Genomic DNA, 22,299 nt, shown 5'->3' with positions numbered 1-22,299 from the left:
ACGTCAGCATTAAAAGCGTCTTCAGCAAGCATCCAGCTTCTGCACACGACCGTGGCCGCTTCCGCTCTAATGTCATATTCAACATCCACCCAGACCCTCTGCATCTGCACTGAAGTTCGTATGGGCTCACTGGAAAGAATTAGCTTCAAATATTTCAGAAAACATATTTTCATTAAACGTACTGTACACAATCCCAGACAGAAAAACAAAACTGTAATAGCAAGAAATAAGTCTAAATCTGAGCACTCGTAGTGTAGTGAAGACAACAGTTGCTGCTCTCACTGTCATGTTCACTGTGGAGTCACAGCGAGGAAAAAAATACCTGATTCCATCAACAAAAAAAAAAAAGAAACATCATTATTTGTGTATAAATATATAATGCCAGCTACAAATATACACATACTTACAAACGTACATCCCTTTAGATTCAATAACACTCACGCAGAGCTTTTTCAGACTGCCATGTTTCAGTAACAACTCGTTTGAAATTATTGATATTTTGTTATTAACTCATCCTCATGCCATTTCATCATCTCCACTGAAGAGAGAAAAAGAAGTTTGACAGAATGTGCGAAACACTCTTTTACACAATCTTGTTTGAAAATATTTGAATATGTGAATTTGAATTTTTAAAGATTTAGGGTTCTCATTTAAAACTACTGCATGGTTCAGATTTGGAATATGGTGCATAAGTCATAAGGATGAGTTTTATGATACTTTTACAGCACGGATTGTGTCTTTAAAGGCTGTTTACTGAGTTTCTTCTCCTGCACCGAATCAGAAATCTCTACTTCAGCACTTGCATAAACTAAACTTTACAGTTTTATTTTTTAACTTCATTGGACACTGAAGATAACACTCTTTCATGAGTTCATCCATACATCACTGACGTTAACCAGTCGCATCCTGATTCCATGGATCTCATGTCCTTGTAGTTCTTGGAGTTCTGGAGCAGAAAAATATGTAAACCAGGAACAACTAAAGGAAAGAGATGTTCAGGCTTACTGTGAGACGTCACAGCTGTCTGGAAGCCTTCATGCTTTACGACTCAAAACGAGTTCTGCATTGCAGTTTTTTCGATTATGAAAAACAACACAAAGACGCCAGCACATATAGTACGTCACAATTCAGTTTTGAGCTTGATCCCAGAATTCCTCTTGTAAGAAGTGTGCATGCTTTGTGAGTGTCAGTCTGTAGTTATTACGGCGCATGGGATCAGCTGAACCCGTGACTTCCAGTTCGAGATGACATAGGAAAGGAAATGCTACAAGAAAACTACATGGGCCCGTCTTATCCGAACATCACTCCTTTGCATTTTCCTGCACCGTTTGAGATGCAGATTATGCGCTCAGCCTTCCTGTGGATCCATGCATTTTCCAATGCATCTGCATGGAGGGATGAGGGTGCGTAACCGTGGTCACACAGCCCTAAGAAAGCATGAGATGTGTGTCTGTGCATCAGCTGTGCATGTAGCTGCAGGGTGAATCCATGGAAGGGAAGTCGTATTTGCCCAGAGGAGATGGGTAATATGTGGTGGCGTAGACATTGGTCTGAGGTAACGCTGATGGGAAGAAGTTGCAGCTTTCGTCTGGTGGAAGCAGGTTATTCTTATTCAGAGTCTGCGGGGAACAGAAAGAAGCACAGAAAGTGAGCTCACAATATATTGCAAGTCTCTTCAATATTTCAAAGGCCACATCATGTTTTGCATCATGCTGCAGCGGTCCTGTGATGTCAACGCTCCGAGGGAAAAGAGGAAACCAGAAATTGAGGAATGATAGAAAAGACGGATTCCTTTGAGACAGATTAGAGAAAGTCACATTTAGATTTTAGCATTTAGATAGAAGAACTTTGCCTGTTGAATATTAAAAACAAATGAACAAACAAAAAATCTGGACCTCCATGTCTGCCATGCAGATCAGCTGTTCCTGCTCATCTCCAGAATGGATCTCTTCTCTCCACTTTCCCTAATTGCAGATTCAATTATTAGATCTGTCAGCATTAATATTTTTATACTTAGATTTTTTCGGCACCGTGTGTCCCAACCAGACGTGACACGATAAAAAGTATCTTTTCCATTTAGTTTTTATCCTAGTGACTAATCTGTATTGCGGTTGCAACCCACCAGTTAAGGGTAATACAGAGAGAACACTGTGGCATGATGGGATACCTTGAACTCCATGGGTGTGTACAAGTCGTTTTTGGGTGCACAGCTGTTCTCTTTATAGTGTAGGTGGTTGGGGGTGCTGGGATGGATAACTGCGGATTCTTGAGGGGGTTTGCGGAGTCTCTGGCAGTACACATACACCAGGACAGACAACAAAACGGCTCCCAGAAAACAGCACGCTCCAGTCAGCACCAAATGGAACAGAGAAAACCCTGCGGGAGACAAAACAGAAAGAAATGTTACACTAGGGTCATTAGACACATCAAAACCTGAATGTAAGATTTACCTCCACAGTTTATGCTCCTCTTCTGTCCCTTTGACAGCACTAGAATTAAGAAAAAGAAGATGTGAAATAATACTGTAGTCTGAGATGCCAGAAAGAAACAAACAAAACAAAAAGAAGGAAAGGAACTAACCTGCACTCTCATTGGGTCGACACTGTCTCTGATCTGTGGAGTTCCCTTGGCAAGAGGCGGAGCTTACTTCACATGTACGAATCCGGAGCTGCAGCCCCTCCTCGTTACACTCCGCCCACTCTGACCACGCCCCCCGCCCACCTGACACAGGTGAGCAAGATGAACAGAACAGTTCTCAGGTGTGTTTAGTCATCATGAAGAGTCATGCAGAGTATTTAAAGGGGAAGTGGGTGATTTCTGCAGCAATGTAGTCCAATTGATTCACAAACAAATGAATCGGTTCATTTTAGTGAATCAAAAACATACAGCACAACTAGAGTACTGTGTACTGTGATTCCTTAATGAATGACTGTTAAAAGCTGTTCTGTTTGTAGTCATTCAAAAGAGCAACCAGTGTGTTTATCTCCCAAACAAATGACTTGTAAAAATTGAGTCTTTTTAGTGAATCAAAACAGCCAGTGTAGTCCAATTGTTTCCTGAAAAAAAATTACTCTTTTAGTTCTCTTAGTGAATTAAAAGCATTGAGCACGGTTTTCAAACAAATGACTGGTACAGTCCAACTGACTCCCAGACTAATTACTCTAATGAACCAGTTCAATTAAGTGAATCAAACATATACAGTACAACTAGTTCAGACCAACCAATTCCCGACTGAATGAGCCGGTTATTCTTAGTGAATCAAACAATTACAGTACTGTTAGAACAGTTAGGGTTAAACTTGATTTCTGAATGAATTACCCTTATGAACCAGTGAATCAAACACAGAGTATAACTGGTACGGTCAACCAATTCCCAAAAGAATGACTCTTATGAACCAGTTATATTTAATGAATCAAACACATAAAGTACAACAGGTGAAGTTCAACCAATTCAAGAACGAATGACTCTTATGAACCAGTTCTTTTTAGTGAATCAGTCACATACAGAACAACTGGTACAGTTGTTAAATATATGGATATAGTTAAGTTCAATTACTGGATTTTACAGGAAACGTAAAGACGAAGACTGTGGAAAGTGTGTAAGCACATTTTGTAAGAACTGTTTTAAATGTATTTATTATTAAAACACTATTTTGATTCCAAATACTGTATGTATTCCTTAAAACAAAAACAAAAAAAAAAGAAATGTTTTAAAAAAACAATATTCTTTTAATGCTGCAAGTATGCGGTTTTCTCACCTTCACACTCGTGTATGTTACAGAGCGCTTCCTCTGTGTGCAGGCCGATGCAGATGTCTCCAGAATGAGCAGGAGAAGGGTTCGAGCAGGTACGGGAGCGCTGGTAGTGACCGCCGCCACAGGAAGTAGAACACTGAGACCAGGAAGACCAGCATGACCACGCCCCCTTCACTGGAAAACAACACTATTATTACACTACTCCATTAACAGGACACGAGTGACTTATTTACGAGGATACAAGGCTCTCTCAGACCTGGACACGGCTGAGTGTTGCAGTCCTGATACTCGACCGGCGCTCCGCTGCAGGCGAACGGCGTGCTCTTGCCATCAGGTGTGGCGCAGGAGCGCTTGCGTGTGCGGAAGCCTTTGGAGCACTCTTTGGAACACGCAGACCACGTTTCCCATGACGACCAGGCGGCTCCTTGCACTCGTGTCACAGGTCGACCCATTCTCAACAAGTCCTCAACTAGACCTACACAAATGTAAAAGTGTGCACAATTAATCTAAATCGCAATATATTGTGCAATTATCAAGGGTGCGATTTAATTAAATTAATGCGTGGTGTGTTTTAAAGTGAACAATGGAACTGTGTTTATTTATACATGAGCAGCTCATGATGCAGTGATTTCAGCATCTCAGAGTGGCTTGGTTTACATGTAAGTGTTGATCCAAACTAACTCTATCTCTGCATCTGAGTTTGGGTCAACTTATCTAATGTGCATTTAGGAATGAGCTACCATCTACCCATACAAATAATGAGACGTGCTTATAAACCAGCTACTTTCAACAAAAGTGAATCTTTACAGGCTCACTGCAATTTTCTTTCAAATAAAAGTTTGATGGTTTAACACTTGAAAATTAAGAAATTAAACCTGCCATAAAGACTGGTATTGTAAATTCTACACTTGTACTGTAAAATACAATTATTATTTTATTCTTTTTCTTAAATACTCATTTTTTTATTTTACAAGAAAATATTACAACAGTAATATTTCCCATATTGTAATTTTTTAAAATATTTTTACAACAATAATAATATAATGAAATAAAAATAGAAATATTAATGTACTACTAATAATAATAATTCTTATCTTGTTTTATATTTTTAGTATTTTTTAGTCATTATTATTATTATTTTACTAAAAATAATAATGATTATTATTATTATTATATTATTATTATTTATTAAATTCTTATTTTGTTTTATATTTTATTTATTAACAATAATAATAATAATAATAATAATAATAATAATAATAATAATTACTAAATAAAAGTAAATAAAAATATCATTATTATCATTTTTATTATTTTATTTTTTAATATATTCATAAATAATTACAACATTTCAGGCTAAATTATAGCAAACATAGAGCTCTTTTAAAAAAATATTTTTTAATCACAATTTTTACCAGAAAACCAGCAATTAGATTGTTCCTCCAAATGGTGCCGCCCTCTCTAACAGCTGTGTGCTGTGTATGAGCTGTGTGTGTACCGTCAGTCTCGCAGGCAGCAGCTCCGTCACCGGTGGGACAGAGGCGAGTCTCTATCTTGCGTTTGCCGAGCTGAAGGTCATGAGGGTCAGCGAGGAGAGCCCTGCAGGTGTACCTGACCCTCTGCTCCTGTCTCGCCCCCATCTGAGTCACATTAACAGGGTACCAGGGTGTCCATGGGGTGGTCCGCTTCACTTCGGCACATGCGTCTAAATTACACGCCTTATACTCCTGGATACAGTAACACACATCATTTTCGCATACTTTTGTAATATTATTTTTTTTTTTTTTTATGACCAGTTGAAGACCCTACCAGAGGGCAACCAGGACACGTGTTTCCATTCTCGCAGGTCCGAATGCGGGATTGGACTCCACCACCGCAGGCAACACTACATTTGGACCAAGCGCTCCAGGAGACCCAGGACACCGGAACAGGACACAGTTTCTTTTCATTACACAATCTGAATCACACACAAATGAAACCGAATCATCTTCCAGTCAACTCAAATAAACACACACTTATGATTCAGTTTAGTTAAACAATCAAACAAATGACTCTTAAGAGTTTGATTCACTTCTTAGTGAATCAAAACCATAAAGCATAGCTAGTGTAGTCCAACTGATTCCTGAAGACTTGACCCTTATGATTCAGTTTTTTGTAGTGAATTAATAGCATCTGAGTCCCGAACCAATGATTTCAAAGATACATTTTTATGAATTGAATCAGAACTATAAATCACAGCCTGTAGTCCTTCTTTCCTCTCGTCTCACCTCTCCTCTCGTGCCTGCCCCACACATACGCGTCCTCCGTGTCGGGGTGCTGGGTTGTTGCAGGATCGCTGACGGACCTCAAATCCAATGCCACAGCTGGTGCTGCACTCTGCCCAGGACGACCAGGGAGTCCAGCCTCCGTTCCTGAACAAACAGAAGCAGGCGTTAGCATGGATGCCATACAATAACAGTCTGGCTGTTGTTAATTACCTTACTTATGATTGGCTAGCCTCTGTGTACCAGTGGTAGTTTAACAATGGTACTGCAGCAGCTGTAGATACTGTTTAGGTGTTAATATGTAAATGTGGGCGGTCATGTGATAATGTGATCGGGGCTGTGATGTCATGATGACATCAGAATGATCTGTTTAGCTAAATAGATTTTTGTGACACTTGTGAAGTGACGCTTGACTTCTTTCTTGTTTTAAAACAAGTATCTTTGACCATACTTATCAATGGGTTTTCTTCTATACTATTATAGTATTTATTAAAATTTTTAATTATCGTTTATTTTTATATTTACAATTTAATTTTGTTTACGTTTCAATAATTTTGTTGTTGTGCTTTTGACATTTTAATTAGTTTTATTTAGCTTTAGTTATTTATAAGTTTCAGTAATTTTAAGTGTTTCATTTCATAATTTTGGGTTGGTGTTTATTTAAGTTTAATATACAGTAATTTTTTAAGTGTTTCATTTACTACTGTTATATATATTTATATAATTATTTTTAGTATGAATGCCTTGGCAACAAGCTGAAAAAAAAAAAGTTCAATATAATATAACAATTTAAAATGAGAAATGCTGCCTTGGCAACAAGCTGAAAAAAAAAAAGTTTTATATATTATTTCAGTTTACATTTATTTTAATTAACAATATATATATAGTTTTAATTTTAGTTTCAGTTTTAGTTAACTATTTAGTTTAAACTTCTTTTATTTAGTTGCCAAGGCAAAATTTCTGATTTGTTTTTACAGCTTTTTCCAATTACAAAATAATTTTTCATAGATTTAGTTTACGTTAACAATAACCCCACTGATACACTGATACTCTGATACTGTGGAACTGTATTTGTCCATATAATGAAAGTCAATGGGGTCATGAACGGAGAAACCAAAATTCCCTTGATCCTTTGACATTGTACACAAGAAGTCATTGCACTATAAAAGCATCCTGTAAGTTTCAGAACTCAAAACTTTGTCGTAGGTCTAAAAACAGCTTATACTGAAGGCAGTCTGCCAAAACGACAGCTTTTGCGATGTTCCTATATAATGATGTAATAGTGTGGATAAGCACCGCCTCCGCAGAAGACGATCGACATCACTGTCTGTTTAGCCCCACCCACCGATTTAGCGCAAAGTAGTTTACCAGAGAGTCTAACATGCAGGTCTATGCAGAAACCAAACAATAAAGATGTCTCTAAAAACAACAGGATGCTCTGCAGTGCCAATTTGTGGCAAAAAAAAGTCTGAAACTAAAAGACGATGCTGTGCGACTATATTGGATCTGACAGTAATGTGCGAGTAACTGTTTTCATTACATGGTCACTATTGCTTTGTCTCTTCTTACAGATTGTTTGATATGTATTGAGTTATGTGTTTTAAACCTAAATCACAGCGGCGTCCATCTATGAGGAATGAATGTACGCTGTTAGCCAATCATAGCATTGGGCGTTTACTTCCGACTTCCTACAATCCGCCACAACCCAAATCAAACAGAGCGTTCTGCTAAGGAGGGATAAAAGCAGGACAGAGAATAGCTTATTACTTCTTAATTATGCTTTTTGATGTAAAAATCTTGATAACTTTATAAGGGGACCACAGGGAACACTACAAAATAAAAAACAACGGCAGGTCATGACCCCTTTAAATCTGTAATACAAGTTTGAAACGATATGAAGGATAGGGCAGGGAAATGAGCGAACCTTCAAAATTAAAAACAAGCAATGTTTGCAAAGTAAGAAAATGCTATCTTCCAAATGAATAACAAGGAGAGCCTTTCGTGAGTCACCTGGAGTCCTTCTAAGGGCCCGATAATGACTGCACAGGATTGTGATCACAACTTTAGAGCCTGACAGGTAACATCAGTTTTATTAAACTTAACAGTAGCTTTCTGACAAAGATGTATTAGCAGCTCATTACTCATCTATTATAGATCTGCCACAGCTGCTCTTCTGCTGTTATACTGAAACATTGCGTCCTGTTAGTTTCTCACACCCAGACCCAGTGATGTGTGTGTTTAAACAAGCTCTCTAGGTGAAGATATAATTGGAACATTCATTCATTGACTGAAAGTGACTGCAGGATAATGGGACATGCAAAGAAGGAGCTGCTCTGCCAGAAACGCTGCGTCAGCCGCTTGCAGTTAATGAATAAAGCCGCATCTGTATCAGAGTTCAGGATTGATGGAGTCGAGGCCTCACTCTCTGCAGCTGTTAGCTTTGGGTGGTGCCTTTCTCTCACGGAAGAGCTGAAGCAGACGTGCTTTGTGCTTTGACACTTTGATTGGCTGTGATTGAAGACTTCAGGTTGATCTCTCTGGCTCTCATATATCAGTCCAGCCGCACTGTTTACACCTGCCACTTCAGTACGGGGAGTCCCAGATTATAAAGGCCTGGTTCATCCAAAAACAAAATCATTCACTCCTTCAAAACTCATATGAGTTTTCATTCCCTGTGGATTGACAGTGAATAAGGGGATGCTGTCAAACTTGAAAAATGAGATGCACTATTATATCCATATGACGTGTGCAACTGTATACTTCGAGTCTTCCATGAACTTTCATACGAACTACTATTCCTACTGTTTTTTTGTTTTTTTTTTTGAGAAAATTAATACTTTTATTCATTAGTGATGCATTATGTTACAAAATATTTATATTTCATAAAACAGCTGTTATTTAGAACTTTATATTTATAAAAGAATCCTGAATAAAAAAATAATGGATATATTATGTTCTTAAAGCAAACCGCTAAATAGTAAGATAATAATAATTGATAATATAGTTTAAAAATTAAAAACTGATAATAAATGTTTCTTAAGCAGCAAATCAACATATTAGAATGATTTCTGAAGGATCATGTGACACTGAAGACTGGAGTAATGATGCTGAGAAATTCAACTTTGATCACAGGAATAAATTATATTTTACAATATATCCAAATAGAAAACAGCTACTTTAAATGGTAATAATATTTCACAATATTACTAGTTTTACTGTATTTTTAATCAAATAAATGCAGCCTTGGTGAGCAAAAGATACTTCTTTCAAAGAATATTTTAAAAATCAAACCAACCCCAAAGTTCTTATCTGGCTCGGCCAGATTCTGAACAATACTTTGTGTTCACATATATCTCATGTATCGGCCAGATAAGTTCTTATCAAGGAAGCAAAATGACTTGGTTCTCATGTATCTAGTAACCAATCACATTGTGGCAATTTTACATGGAGGGTGCAGATGGGATTTTGAGAGCTACATCAGAAGAGAAAATTGTCAGTGACATTAATAACAGCTTGGTTAGTTTACTTTATAAAGCATAAGGGTTAGTAGAGTAGGTATACCTGGAGCAGTTGGCCACCTCGATGTTGGCCCCGACACACTTCATCCCTCCACACTGGGGTCGAGGGTTATCACACGCCCGAGTGCGACACTGACATGTGCTGGTGCCTTCACCTCCGTCATCATGGTTACAAGCCTGCCATGGTGACCACTGGCCAAATCCACCATCCTGGGTGAGGTTACGCTCCTGTAAATGTAGATGCAAACAAGGCATGCTGTAAGTATGGATTTAGTGTTTGCATAGAAATTCATTGAACTTGTGTCATTCAGAATAAACCTCTTAGATTCTAACTTTCTTTAATAGCTGACTTCAGTAGGTAATATCTCACTGTTAACTAGTTGCTTATTAGCATGCATAGTACTAGCATATTGGCTGTTTATTATTACTTATACAGCACATATTAATGCATTGTTCTGCATGACGATATTTTAGATCGCTTAATTCAATACCTAATCTTAACAACTAGCTTACTTACTATTAATAAACAGCAAGTTAGGAGTTTATTGAAGCAAAATCAATAGATAATAGTAAGCCAATAAAGAGAACTGGTCCTTAAAATAAAGTGTGACCTTTCAGTCTTTTCTTTGCTTCTTGTTTTGGTTGTTATAAACGTTTTTTAGAAAATGCAAAGTTGTAACCACAGCATGAGTTTAGGGCAGGACTATCTGCCTAGCTGACCAAAAAAGATAAGGGAAATGGTAACACTTAAGTATAGGGACCAATTCTTAATATTAACTAGTTGCTTATTAGCATGCTTATTAACAACATATTGGCTGTTTATTAGTGCTTGTAAAGCACATATTCTGCATGACCATATTCTAACTGAACAACTACCTTACTAATTATGAATAAGCAGCAAATTAGGAGTTTTTTGAGGCAAAAGTCATAGTTAATTGTTTGTCAATAGCGAGAATTGGACCTTAAAATAAAGTATGACCCATTTCAGCTTTATTATTAAAGATCAAATTAGTATTCATGCCTTAATTGAAGACAAAATCTTGTAATCAAAAGACACAATTTGAGAGCTGAAGCTGCATTTTCTGTCTCCACATAATCTTATTTTTCAAACAATTTAACCAACAGCAGTGATGTAAAGAGCATGTACAATACATTCAAATGTTTCTCATATGTGTCAGTCTGCAGTAGAAGGTGGTTCATGTAATCTCAAATTCATCTCCATGCATGGGTAATCTTCATGCAGCAGGTGTGCGACGTGCCCATTGAGATGAATACCAACATCCACTGTGAGTCTGGATTAGTAACAACTGACCAGAACTCAGTGGCATTCATCCAGTAGTTCAGACCACAGAAGCGCTCAAATGTTATTAAAATTAATAGCAAAATAAATTTCGAGACCTGCATCAACTTTCACTGTACTTCAACGGTATAATCAAAAAAGGTCAACAGAGGGCTTTTCCCTGATGCATGACAAAAATTGTTAATGTAATGCTTATCAGTTTGCCCTTCTTTGAATTCATATAATAACAGTCCCCTTCAACTTCCTCTGATGCCCCTGCGGCTCAGGTATTCAACTTCAGCCTATCAATGAGGAGGAAGCTCAAGAAATCATCAGTTCTGCTTGTAGTTAACTTGGTACTTCATTTGTTAATTTGTTTTAAGTTTTCCAAGTATTTTGTAGTCGCATAACATGATGTGTACTATTATTGATCCACTTTGCATCCTTTAAAACAGTAAACAGACAGTGTAAAAAAATGGATTTTAGTTAAGCTGGATGTTGTTTAATTTTTTTTTATTTTTTTTATGTAGCAGCAGTAAAAAATTGCATTCCCAATTAGACACAAAAAAAAGTGAAATAAATAGTCATAAATAGCATATTTAAATATGTAAATTATATTCAGGAACTGTATGTAAAATGAATCGGGGCAATAAATAAGGATGCAAAAGTTTGCATTAATTAACACAACAAACAATATTTTACAGAAATGATCTTGGTTAATATTTATGCTTGCATTATATATATAAATAAATGTTCGATTATGAAATAAAAATGAACAATAGTACATTTATAAATTAATATTTATAAAGATTAAATATAAAATTTATTTTCATATTTTCATTCATTTTTTTTAAATGATTTTCATTAAATCATTTTTAACTCATGATAGTAAATACATTAACAATAATAATATAAATACTAATATTAATGTACAGAACCTTAAAGAACCGTAAAATGTTACCATAACTAAATATAATACAGTAACAGCGCTTACTGGTTATACGTAAAAGTGCAGTGGACGAATGATTTATTGAGACAACACCCACATTCACATAATGTTCTTTCTCTTAAAATGTAAATGTCAACATCACTATATAATGCTAAAAGAAAGTCTTTCGTGCAAAACACAAAGTCCAATGCAATCCAGTCAGTCCGCTATGTTATTTCTGACTAGAATCGTATTTTGTTTATATGCTTAATGTTTAATGTTGCAAATCACAAATATTCGGTAGTGCATACTGTGCATGTTCAACTTAGTGTTGATTTACGCCATAACTATTGAACCAATACATTCTACAAAAGTTTGAGAAAAGCACTCTTACTCACTGTCTCAAAAGCTATTACTATGGAAAAAACTGTTTTTGCCCATTAGCAAAATAGCAAGTACTTTTAATGCATAATATTAGTATGCAACTTGGGACAAATATTATTGCTCCTCGGAGGATATCAACCATCAGAGATAATAGGAAATTTGTGATGTCTAATTATGGACCTAATGAAGTGTCAAGAGGGAACAGGAGTGACATTGGCCAACCATCGTGCAGAACACCAGTGTGTAATTGACATTGTCAGATGAAGGGTTCGGATCAGCTGGGTCAGCCGTCAGGCTCTGTTTCAAGGCTCGTCATCAGAAATTTGATTCTTCACGACCAGCTCAAAAAAAAAAAATCATAGCAGATTTATGGTGTACTCAAAGAAAATGATACAGAATAGAGTAGCACAATGTAGAATAGAACAGAATAAACAGAATAGAATAAAACAGAATATGGAACAGAACAGAATAGAACAAAACAGGATAGAACAGAAATAAATAGAAGTGTGCAGAACAGAAGAGAATATAACAGAACAGAAAAGAATAGAAGTATATAGAAAATAACAGAACAGAAGAGAACAGAACAGAAGCATATTAAATAGAAAATAAAATAAAATAGCATTATACAGAAAAGAACAGAATATGAAACAGAGCAGAATGTAATAGAACAGAACTGAATACAGAATAGAAAAGAGTTGTGCAGAATAGAACCGAATAGAACATAACAAACATAAAAAACAGAACAGAATACAAGCATACAGATTCTATATGGAATAGAATAGAATAGAATAGAATAGAATAGAATAGAATAGAATAGAATAGAATAGAATAGAATAAAATAAATGAATACAGTATAGAAACCGATTATAACAAAGCAGAATAGAATATAATAATAGAACAGAACTGGAAAACAGAAAATTATATTAGTTTAAAAAAAGAATAAAATAGAATACAAAACAGAACAGAAAAGAATAAACTATGCATGCAAACTATGCAAATTAGAACAGAACAGAATGGAATACAACAGAACAGAACAGAATACAAGCATGCAGTACAGAACAATACAGAATAGAATGGCACAGAATGGAATGAAATACAACAGAACAGAACAGAATACAAACATACAGTATAGAACAATACAGAATAGAATGGCACAGAATGGAATGAAATACAACAGAACAGAACAGAACAGAACAGAATAGAAGCATGCAGTACAGAACAATACAGAATAGAATAGAATTGAATAGAATGGAATAGAATAGAATGGAATGGAATACAACAGAACAGAACAGAATACAAACATACAGTACAGAACAATACAGAACAGAACAGAATAAAATAGAAAATTATAGATTAGTATAGAAAATAAATGAATACAGAATGGAAAACAGAATATACCAGAGCAGAGTAGAATATAACAGAATATAAGAATATAACAGAACAGAATAGAACAGAACAGAAAATTATATATTAGCATAGAAAATAATAAAATAGAATACAGAAAAGAACAGAACAGAGGGTCTTTTGCTAAAGATAATAACTGAAGTTACAGGAGACTTAACCAAAAATCTCCATTTACTCTATTTAATCTCACTTCTGTGTTGAAGAAACACCTGAGATAATAAAGAGATAATAAAAAAAGATATATTTTCTGTGATGATGTTGTCTGAAAGTGTGTCTTACAGGGCACTTTGTGACGTCTTGGCTCCACTGGCTCATGTTGGAACTGTCCTCAATCGTCGTACAGCTCTTCTTTTTCCGGTCCCAGCCACAGTACGGATCCCTGGCACCCAGACAATCCCTACGATTACAAAAATCACACATCAATGACAAGGTCTTAATAAATGCCACCATAAAAAGTGTCCCGTCTACTCATCAGAACTTTTTAATGACAAAAGAGAAAAAGGAGAGGAGAGATCGGGCTGCCTGCAATTGACTTCTACAGGACCTTTATAACTGAAGAATAAATCTCAGTGCAATAAATATTAAAACTAATACCATCCTTCTCACACTGATCACTCAATCTCAAGGAAATTTGTTGTAAAATTTGTCTATAATCTAAACATCACTTAGATTTATTTTATTGAGATCAAAGTCAGAGACTGAGCTGAAGTGTAAATATAATCTAAGCATCTGATCAGAGCGTGATATGATCTGACTGTTACAGTAACTACAGAAAAGACACAATAAACCTCAAATCCTGCTCTGAGAGATAAACAACATCTGAAGGCACCTCTGGTGATTTATTAGAGCTAACAGACTTATCATTTTCTTCTTGTGTCCTTTGGGTTCAGTGGAGTGAGACTCTGTGATTAATTCAAGAGCATGTTTCAGTATTTTAATGATGTGTCAAAGTATGAAAAACCAAACTATGCAAATTACCAGTAAATTACAAGCACATGCATACAATCAAATATTAATCAGTGTTCAAATGTTTGAGGTTTGTATTGTTGTGAACAAAATTAATTCAGCAAGGATTAAATTATTTCATTGATAAACAGTTACAGTTAAGACATTTATAAATAATGTTACAAAAGATTTCTGTGACAAATAAATGCTGTTTTTTTTACTTCCTATTAATCAAATAATCCTGAAAAAAGCATCCTGGTTATTAATCAGTAGTATTAAGTATTAATCAGCAAAGCTGTTTTCAACTATCATAATAATCTAAATTTTTTCTTAAGACTTCAGTAATGATGCTAAAAAATGTATGGGATGATATCAGACTCAAAATGATTAATAGTTGCATGCACAATTATTCATGTACTGCATATATTTTATATTGCATGTATCTTACTAACCACAAACAATTGCCTTTCAATTGGAGTCTGTGGAATTCAGGGTTAAATGATTGTGCAGTGATTTGAACAAATACAGACATGTTTGCGAATAAAAATGTTCTGTTCTACATTAATATATATCATTAATTGCTCATGCAAAAAGGAATCCGTGCATTTGTGGATCAGGTGACACACGTGCATTTATTGACATCTTGTTCGAGTCAATCTTGTTTGGTTCATTTGGATTTTGAGACACACACAACTACCAATGAACAAGCCCCAGTGCAATTCATTAACGTGCACACGATCTGAAAAATGTAAACAAATGAGACATATTTAGACTCAGAAGAGATGTGGATGTGAATGAATGCACGCGTGTTGCCTGATCCACAAATGCACATTTTAATCGCTACATGCACAAATTATGATACTTTAATCCAAACTATAACATTTGTATTCAAAAATATGTCTCTGTTTGAACAAAATGCTGCACATTAATGTATTTCTTAACTCTGCAGACACCGGTTGAAAAGCATTTCTTTCAGTGTAGTGACGCACATTTGCGAATTTTTCCACAAATGCACGGAATCATTAAACTCAGAATCATTTTAAGTCTAATATCATCCCACAAAAATAAATTCAGCTTTGCATCACAGGAATAAATTACATTTTAAAATATATTACAATAGAAAATAGCTATTTTAATATTTCACAACATTAAGCCAACCCCAAACTTCTAAACAGTGGTATATACACTCATATTTTACTCCCAAATCAAATATAACAATGTGTCTCAGCGTCCCACTAACAACTAAACATCCATTTAATAAACACTAGCAACATTTGAAAACTGCAAATGTGCTAGAGATGCATAAAGAGAATAAATTTACATACATTAAAGGTTATATAAAATTATAATGACATGACTAAACACTTGCAGGTCAATCAACCTCTAAAGATGAAAACTGGTATAAAATAATTAGAGTTATTTGCAACATCTTGTGAGATCTGACCTTTTGTCACCTGGGTGTATGTGTGTGGGGGGGAGAATATATAATGAAATTACGTTTTTTCCATTTCACCGAGCGGCTTCACAAACACAGTTCCATCACATCCCATCCCATAACAGCTTCTAACATCAAACGCGTCCGCCTCATGTAGCTCTGAGTGTTTGTGCAACAACATCTGCAGCAGGAAGTCAGGAAGAGAGTCTGAGGATCACAATCCTCACATAAAGACCCTCTCCTACCTCTAAAGTCATTACCTCGAATCATAAGCACAAGTGTGCCTCTAAACTGACAGATCACATGGAAAACCTCTTCTGATGTGACATGCTGCAAGAAGGCAAAAAAACAAACATCTCTATTATATGTGTATTTTAAATACGGTGTTATGTGGAGTTCTCAAAGACGTTTAGCAGATCAAAAAAAAAAAAAAAACATTTTTGCTTGATTTTATAACTCAATTTACCATAAAGCTCTTACAAATCCAGCTCTGAAGCCCAATTCATCCATTTGGAGGCCATTATTTTTATGAATTTGAGATCTAATTACAGTACATCTCTAATGTTAATGCAGTCGCTTCCTGCGAGAAGTGACGCATGCATTATATATTTTTAATGACGTTCGACAATTTATAGGTGTTCTATTCATAGCAGCGGTGGAGAACACGATGCAGCGATTTTTTCAAAATGACCTAGTTCATCATTCGTCCGCCTCTCGGCCAGTGGCAGAAGATTTATTAGATAATAATATCTGTGACTTCTCCTAAGTACTGTCATTCACTTCATCTCCTTGAGCTTAACTTCCTGTCTGACTCCAAGGGCATTAGCAGCTCGGAAGGACATGTGCAGTAATCAGCCTCTGCCAGCAACTGTGCATTTCAATATCACGTGTGAATAGGTACTCACTGTCAAAATCATGGCAAACGGGATCCGGAAATTTTGAGGCTTCTGTACTGATACAATGTGAATGTGACAGTTCAGTCCTGTTCATGGTTGGAACGCTCTGACCTCAGGAGTCTGTTGTCAATGAGTCTGACACAATTATGTGGGAACTGAAAATCTTTCTGTACTGAGCACCAAAGACATTTCTTTGTAGTAGCCTATTATACTTCTCTGGAATCTGGTACAAGATAATTTCTGTGAAATTACACTACAATTTAAAAGTTTAGGGTCAGTATGATTTTATTTTTTATTTTTTTCAAGAAATGAATATCAGCTTCTTCAGCAAGGATGCATTAAATTGATCAAAAGTCAAATTAAAGAAACTTTTGATTCATCAAATATAAATATAATCAAAAATATATTACCACAAATATATTAAGCAACACAACTGTTTTCAACATTGACAATAATAATAAACATTTCTTGAACACCAAATAACCATATTCTGATATCTGATAACCAATTGCATCTGTAATGTAAATACAGTCCTCTTCTTTGAGGAGTGATGCATGCATTATATATTTTAATGATGTTTGATCATTTATAGGTGTTCTATTCACAAGTATTGAAAATCTTATTGCATTCAGCTCCAAAGAAGTCACTTGCTACCACATTTTTAAAATCTATTATACTTTTGGCAAATCTGGTTTAATCAGGAAATTTCTGTGAAAATGAACCACCATTCAAAAGATTAGTGTCAGTATGATTTATAAAATAGAAGTTAATCCTCTTATTAATTAAGGATGCAATAAATTGATAAAAAGTAAAGACATTTAAAAAGTTACAAACTTTCTATACATCAAAGAATCCTACAAAAATATTAAGCAGCACAAATGACTGATTTTCAACACTGATAATAATCAGAAATGTTTCTTGAGCAGCAAATCATATTATTACAATGATTTCTGAAGATCATGTGACACTGAAGACCGGAGTAATGATGCTGAAATCAGCTTTGCATCACAGGAATATATTAGATTTTAAAATATACATAAATAGAAAACTTCTTTTAAATTACAATAATATTTCACAATATTACGGTGTTTTTGATCAAATAAATGCAGCTTTGCTTAGTCCTCTTTCAACACATTTTAGAAAACTAGTCAGCTGTTATTCATAAAGCCTAGTGAGCTGTTATTCATATCTGCATGCGTGTGACTCACTGTTCGGTTTTGTAGTTGGAGCATCTCTCCAGAGGGATCTTCAGCACTCTGCTGGGAAGTCCCACGAAAAGCGACCTATCGCTGTGCAGAATCTGCAGGTTCAGGATTGGCTCCTGCATGTTTTCTGGGAGAATGTTCATCTCCTCCAAGTAGCATCCACGCAGACTCTTATTAGCTGTGGATAAGGCCTTGATGATGGTGCCGTACTCTGATTGGTCAATCAAAGACACTATTAGAACCACAGAGCACAACACTGGAGGATAAAGGTGTGAACGTTACACTCTTTTCCTTCCTGACCTGTGCCGATGTACATGACGTGGTAGAGCGTGTCTCTCCCCTGAACAATGTCCACAGCCAGTCTGGAGAAACGGATGTTGTCTTGCGTGACCAGAGGATCCGTTGAGATTGGCTGAACCACTTCGCTCATGAGAAAGAGCCGCTGGGCGTCTTGAAGACTGCGTTCTGTTAGATTACCGCCCGGACCTGAATCATTCACTGTCCCACACTGTCACAGAGATAGGAGATGAGGAACTGCACATTAGAGAAACTGTAAATCTAAATTGAACTGACTACTGCATATTGTGCCAAACGTCTGAATAAAATTGCGAGTTGGCTTCAGGGTAAAAGTAAAATACTTTGAAATGGAAGCTGCAGCAGTTCATTTCCTTCACCTGAAAATTTGGGATGGGGTTGGGAGTGGAAAGCCAGCTGGTCCGAGGGTTCTCCTGATAGCGAAAGGGTCCATTAAAGGCCTGCGTGATGGCACTGAGGTTAAACGCACACACCGCTGACGCAGCAATGCTGTTCCTGTCAATGAAAGGAAGAAGTGAAAGATGGTGTGGTGCTGTACATTCTAAATGAAAATCTTAATAGAAAAGAGTAGTGTTCAAAAGTTAGGGGTCGGTAAGATTTTAAGAGCTAGATTTACTAAAGAGGGCAAATTAGTTCTGCTGGTGATCTACTGACGATGCACAAATTAAAGAACACAGATGGAGCCGGATAATTTCCATAATGACCAAGCAAATTAGCAGCTATATCAAGCACAAAGTGATTTCCGATATGCTTTTTTGGAAGTTGAATGGCACAGATAGCAGTAAATTGACTCCCGCAAACCTTAGTAAATAACCTTGCATGTTTTATTTTAATATTCTCCTCCCATAAGTGTTGCATCTAGGGATGCTCATACTAGACAATTAACCGTTAACTGACAGTAAGAATTTAAAAAAAAATTTAAATTGTTTGTTGGCGCTGATAGCCTCGTGGAAAGTGTGTCGACATACAGCACAACTGCGGTAATGGCGACCCGAGTTCGAATCCCATCTCGAGGTTCTTTGCCAATAATAAAAATAAAATTAATTTTATGAGGAAAAACTGATGTCACATTTTATTATTACATTCAGAAATACCAGTAAATAAAGTGAAATGTTTACAAACATTAGAAAAAATATATACATAACTAGGCTGCATGCTATTTTAGTACACCTCTCTCCACAACAAAACATTTAAATTTAATGGTACTCAGAACAGAACAACAAGGATAATATAAGACACGATATAAACAACAAGCCAAAACAATGAAGTTAAACTTTATTAATTCAAGTAAAACTGAAACAGAAACCGACGTTGGGCTCATGTAGCCTCTCATTCGGCACTAATCCAAATGTTTTCATATTTGCGATGTATTTGGATGCCAAACTCTGATTTATTATGTAGGCTGAACCAGGCTTTGTACTTCCCTCATGTTCCAATATCGACATAAAACGTATATATATATCACTGAAGGTTCATGTGACACTGAAGACTGGAGTAATGATGCTGAAAACTATATTTACAATATATTCAAATAGAAATCGGCTGTTTTAAACTTACTTCTCGCTTACAAGACATTAATAAATGGAAGATTTATTTTGATGCAAATTCTGTTCTAGCCTAATGAAATTCCTGCCGTGTGACTGACTGTTCACTACTACATGAAGCATCCACTCACACGTTGGTGGTGAAGACTCCATAGATGAGATCTTGCTCAGGGAGGTAGAAGGTGCTCTGCAGCTCATGGTAGTAGAAGGGAACATCTCCAGAGCGGGAACAGTTGAGTCGAGCCTTCATGAAGGTGGTCCATGTGTCTTCCAGCAGGAAACGACCACCAATGTCATTCTGACACACACGGGCCACACGAGAGAAGACCGTCTTCCCACAGTCCTGTTCTACTGCGTTCTCTCTCAGAAAGAGGTACGTGAAGCGGCCCACCTCGTATGCAGAGACAAAGTGAGGTTCTGTAGAGAGAAAAGGAAGGAAGAAGGTGGATATCTTGCTTTCAGTGACAGCGGTGAGGTGTGACATGACAAAATATAATTCCTTAAAGATAATTATTTAAAAAAACAGACATAAATATAAGGGTGAATCACAAAAACACGGCCAGGTCACTTTTCACACCAAAATCAGAAGAAAAATAAGTTTTATTTAAAGAAATCGAAGAAGGATTGTTTGAATTATGATATTCTTTCCCTCAAAATCCTTTACATGTTTTTGTTCTCACTGGTTACTCTCACCACTGTAATACAGATTTTTTTTTATTACAGCGAAAAATACAATATATAATGCAAAACTATTTTTATTTTTAATTATTTTTTATCACAGTAAAAATAGGTTGTAATAAAACATTTAATGCAACAAATGTATCCATGCTTAACTTTTGAGTTTATTTAATTTTTAAATTTTTGTTTCATCGTTGAATTTTCTTATACAGTATTACGGCATGAATAAAATAAACTAATATGATTTTTTTAATTTAAAAATAAATGCTAACATAGTAAAAAGTTTATTGTGATGAAATATACTGTAATATGTAATATTATATTTAATGCAACATTTTTAAAGCATAAACAGTATATCCAGATGTTTAACTTGTGTGTTTGTGTTTAATTTTTATTTTCTAACACAATAATTTAATACTTCATTACATACGATTAGTTAATATTTATTTTTATGTATAAATTAAAGCAAGAAAAAAAATACTACCATGATGTATTAATAAAAAATACAATTAAATTATCACCCTTTTTTTAGTAATGAGAATATAGGCCAACATATGCTTATTTGTCATGAAAATAATGTTATAATGCAAAAAACAAAAACAAAAAATCATAAAGGTCCTAAAATATGCTAGATCTTCTTTCAACAAAATATAATTTAATATACAGGTGTTATTTTGTTTTGAATGTAAAATATGACCTGAACATATTCTTTACAGGATTTTTCAGATTCATTGATAAGTTGTGCGTTGTCCCGCTGTACCGTTGAGCCATTTGGAGTTGTACTGTGCGGTCCGCAGGGGCGGCATGTTCCCCAGACTGCGGTAAATAATGGGGTCACGGCTGGAGAAATCAGTCACTGTAGCTGCGTAGACCTCTCCACTTTCAGTTATCATGGCTGTAGAGTTGTGTCGAGGGTCGTAGGGACAGCGGGCCACACCGCTGATGGACTCCAGGACGCTGGAGATGTCAGTAACAGGGCGAGTCGTACAGATGGGCATGAAAGCATTAGTGCCGCAGGTGAACAGACGACTGCCGTTCAACAGAAGGACACGGACATAGTTCTGACACTCATCCTGAGAGGGAAGAAACATTTCATTTCACACACATTACAGTTTATTTCCAGAACCATACTGGTGCAGTACATTCATTCAGAGTGCTTTATGTTAAACCAAACACTCCACATCCCAGTGTTCGTCTCTCACCTCTGTCTTTCCTTTGCTCTGGCAGGACCTCCTGGTGCTCTCGTCTACTCCCCACTCTGTGGCCTGCAATTAACAGCCAATTAACATCACGGTTAGAAGTTAAGCCATCAAGACATGCACCACGTGCATCCTTTAACTCTGAAAGATTCATGAGGGAACGGAAGGGGTTCATGAGTTGACAAAAAACTAATAATTAATTCAAATAAATAAATTATTTTACAATAATTCAAAAAATTATTTTAGATATTTGTTTACCTGCTTGTCATGCAACCATAGACCAACATCTGAAAAGCATGAATCATGTAATTTTAGTATCACTAAGATACTATTATTTTAAAATATTTTGAATTTAGCTCTAATATTTTGAATAATTTTTTGTGTTAATTATTTACTTAAAATTTTTGTAAATTTGTTGTGTTTTTGTCAATTTTATAAGTTACTGTTTTTTATGTGTAAATAGTTTTTAGTTTGTCTCAGTAACTTTGTTGTGTTTTGTCGTTTTTAAATATTTCTTATATAATTATTTTTGTAAATAATCATTCTTTTTT

The 22,299-nt window shown here is 35.7% G+C and overlaps 1 protein-coding gene across 2 annotated transcripts in view; it reads right to left on the bottom strand.

Moving 5' to 3' along the window:
* sema5bb (sema domain, seven thrombospondin repeats (type 1 and type 1-like), transmembrane domain (TM) and short cytoplasmic domain, (semaphorin) 5Bb) overlaps window positions 1–22,299 on the bottom strand; it is a 57,608-nt gene that overhangs the window by 165 nt on the left and 35,144 nt on the right. For both annotated transcript variants that reach the window (XM_042725369.1, XM_042725368.1), the window contains 17 exons: window positions 21,752–21,814; window positions 21,310–21,622; window positions 20,003–20,288; window positions 18,687–18,822; window positions 18,313–18,520; window positions 18,016–18,223; window positions 13,811–13,928; window positions 9,580–9,764; window positions 6,022–6,165; window positions 5,564–5,711; window positions 5,253–5,481; window positions 4,011–4,229; window positions 3,758–3,928; window positions 2,581–2,721; window positions 2,451–2,489; window positions 2,168–2,376; window positions 1–1,619 (listed from right to left, as the gene is read on the bottom strand). The exon at window positions 1–1,619 is cut by the window's left edge and continues 165 nt beyond it. In XM_042725369.1, coding sequence (XP_042581303.1) covers window positions 1,458–1,619; window positions 2,168–2,376; window positions 2,451–2,489; window positions 2,581–2,721; window positions 3,758–3,928; window positions 4,011–4,229; window positions 5,253–5,481; window positions 5,564–5,711; window positions 6,022–6,165; window positions 9,580–9,764; window positions 13,811–13,928; window positions 18,016–18,223; window positions 18,313–18,520; window positions 18,687–18,822; window positions 20,003–20,288; window positions 21,310–21,622; window positions 21,752–21,814 — 2,979 coding nt within the window. In that variant the 3' untranslated portion in view covers window positions 1–1,457. The remainder of the gene's footprint in view (window positions 1,620–2,167; window positions 2,377–2,450; window positions 2,490–2,580; window positions 2,722–3,757; window positions 3,929–4,010; window positions 4,230–5,252; window positions 5,482–5,563; window positions 5,712–6,021; window positions 6,166–9,579; window positions 9,765–13,810; window positions 13,929–18,015; window positions 18,224–18,312; window positions 18,521–18,686; window positions 18,823–20,002; window positions 20,289–21,309; window positions 21,623–21,751; window positions 21,815–22,299) is intronic.

Source organism: Cyprinus carpio, chromosome B6 (genome assembly GCF_018340385.1).
Source record: "Cyprinus carpio isolate SPL01 chromosome B6, ASM1834038v1, whole genome shotgun sequence".
In the NCBI taxonomy this organism is placed as follows: domain Eukaryota; kingdom Metazoa; phylum Chordata; class Actinopteri; order Cypriniformes; family Cyprinidae; genus Cyprinus; species Cyprinus carpio.
The sequence above is the reverse complement of the archived record's forward strand: the minus strand, read 5'-3'. Positions and strand labels throughout refer to the sequence as shown.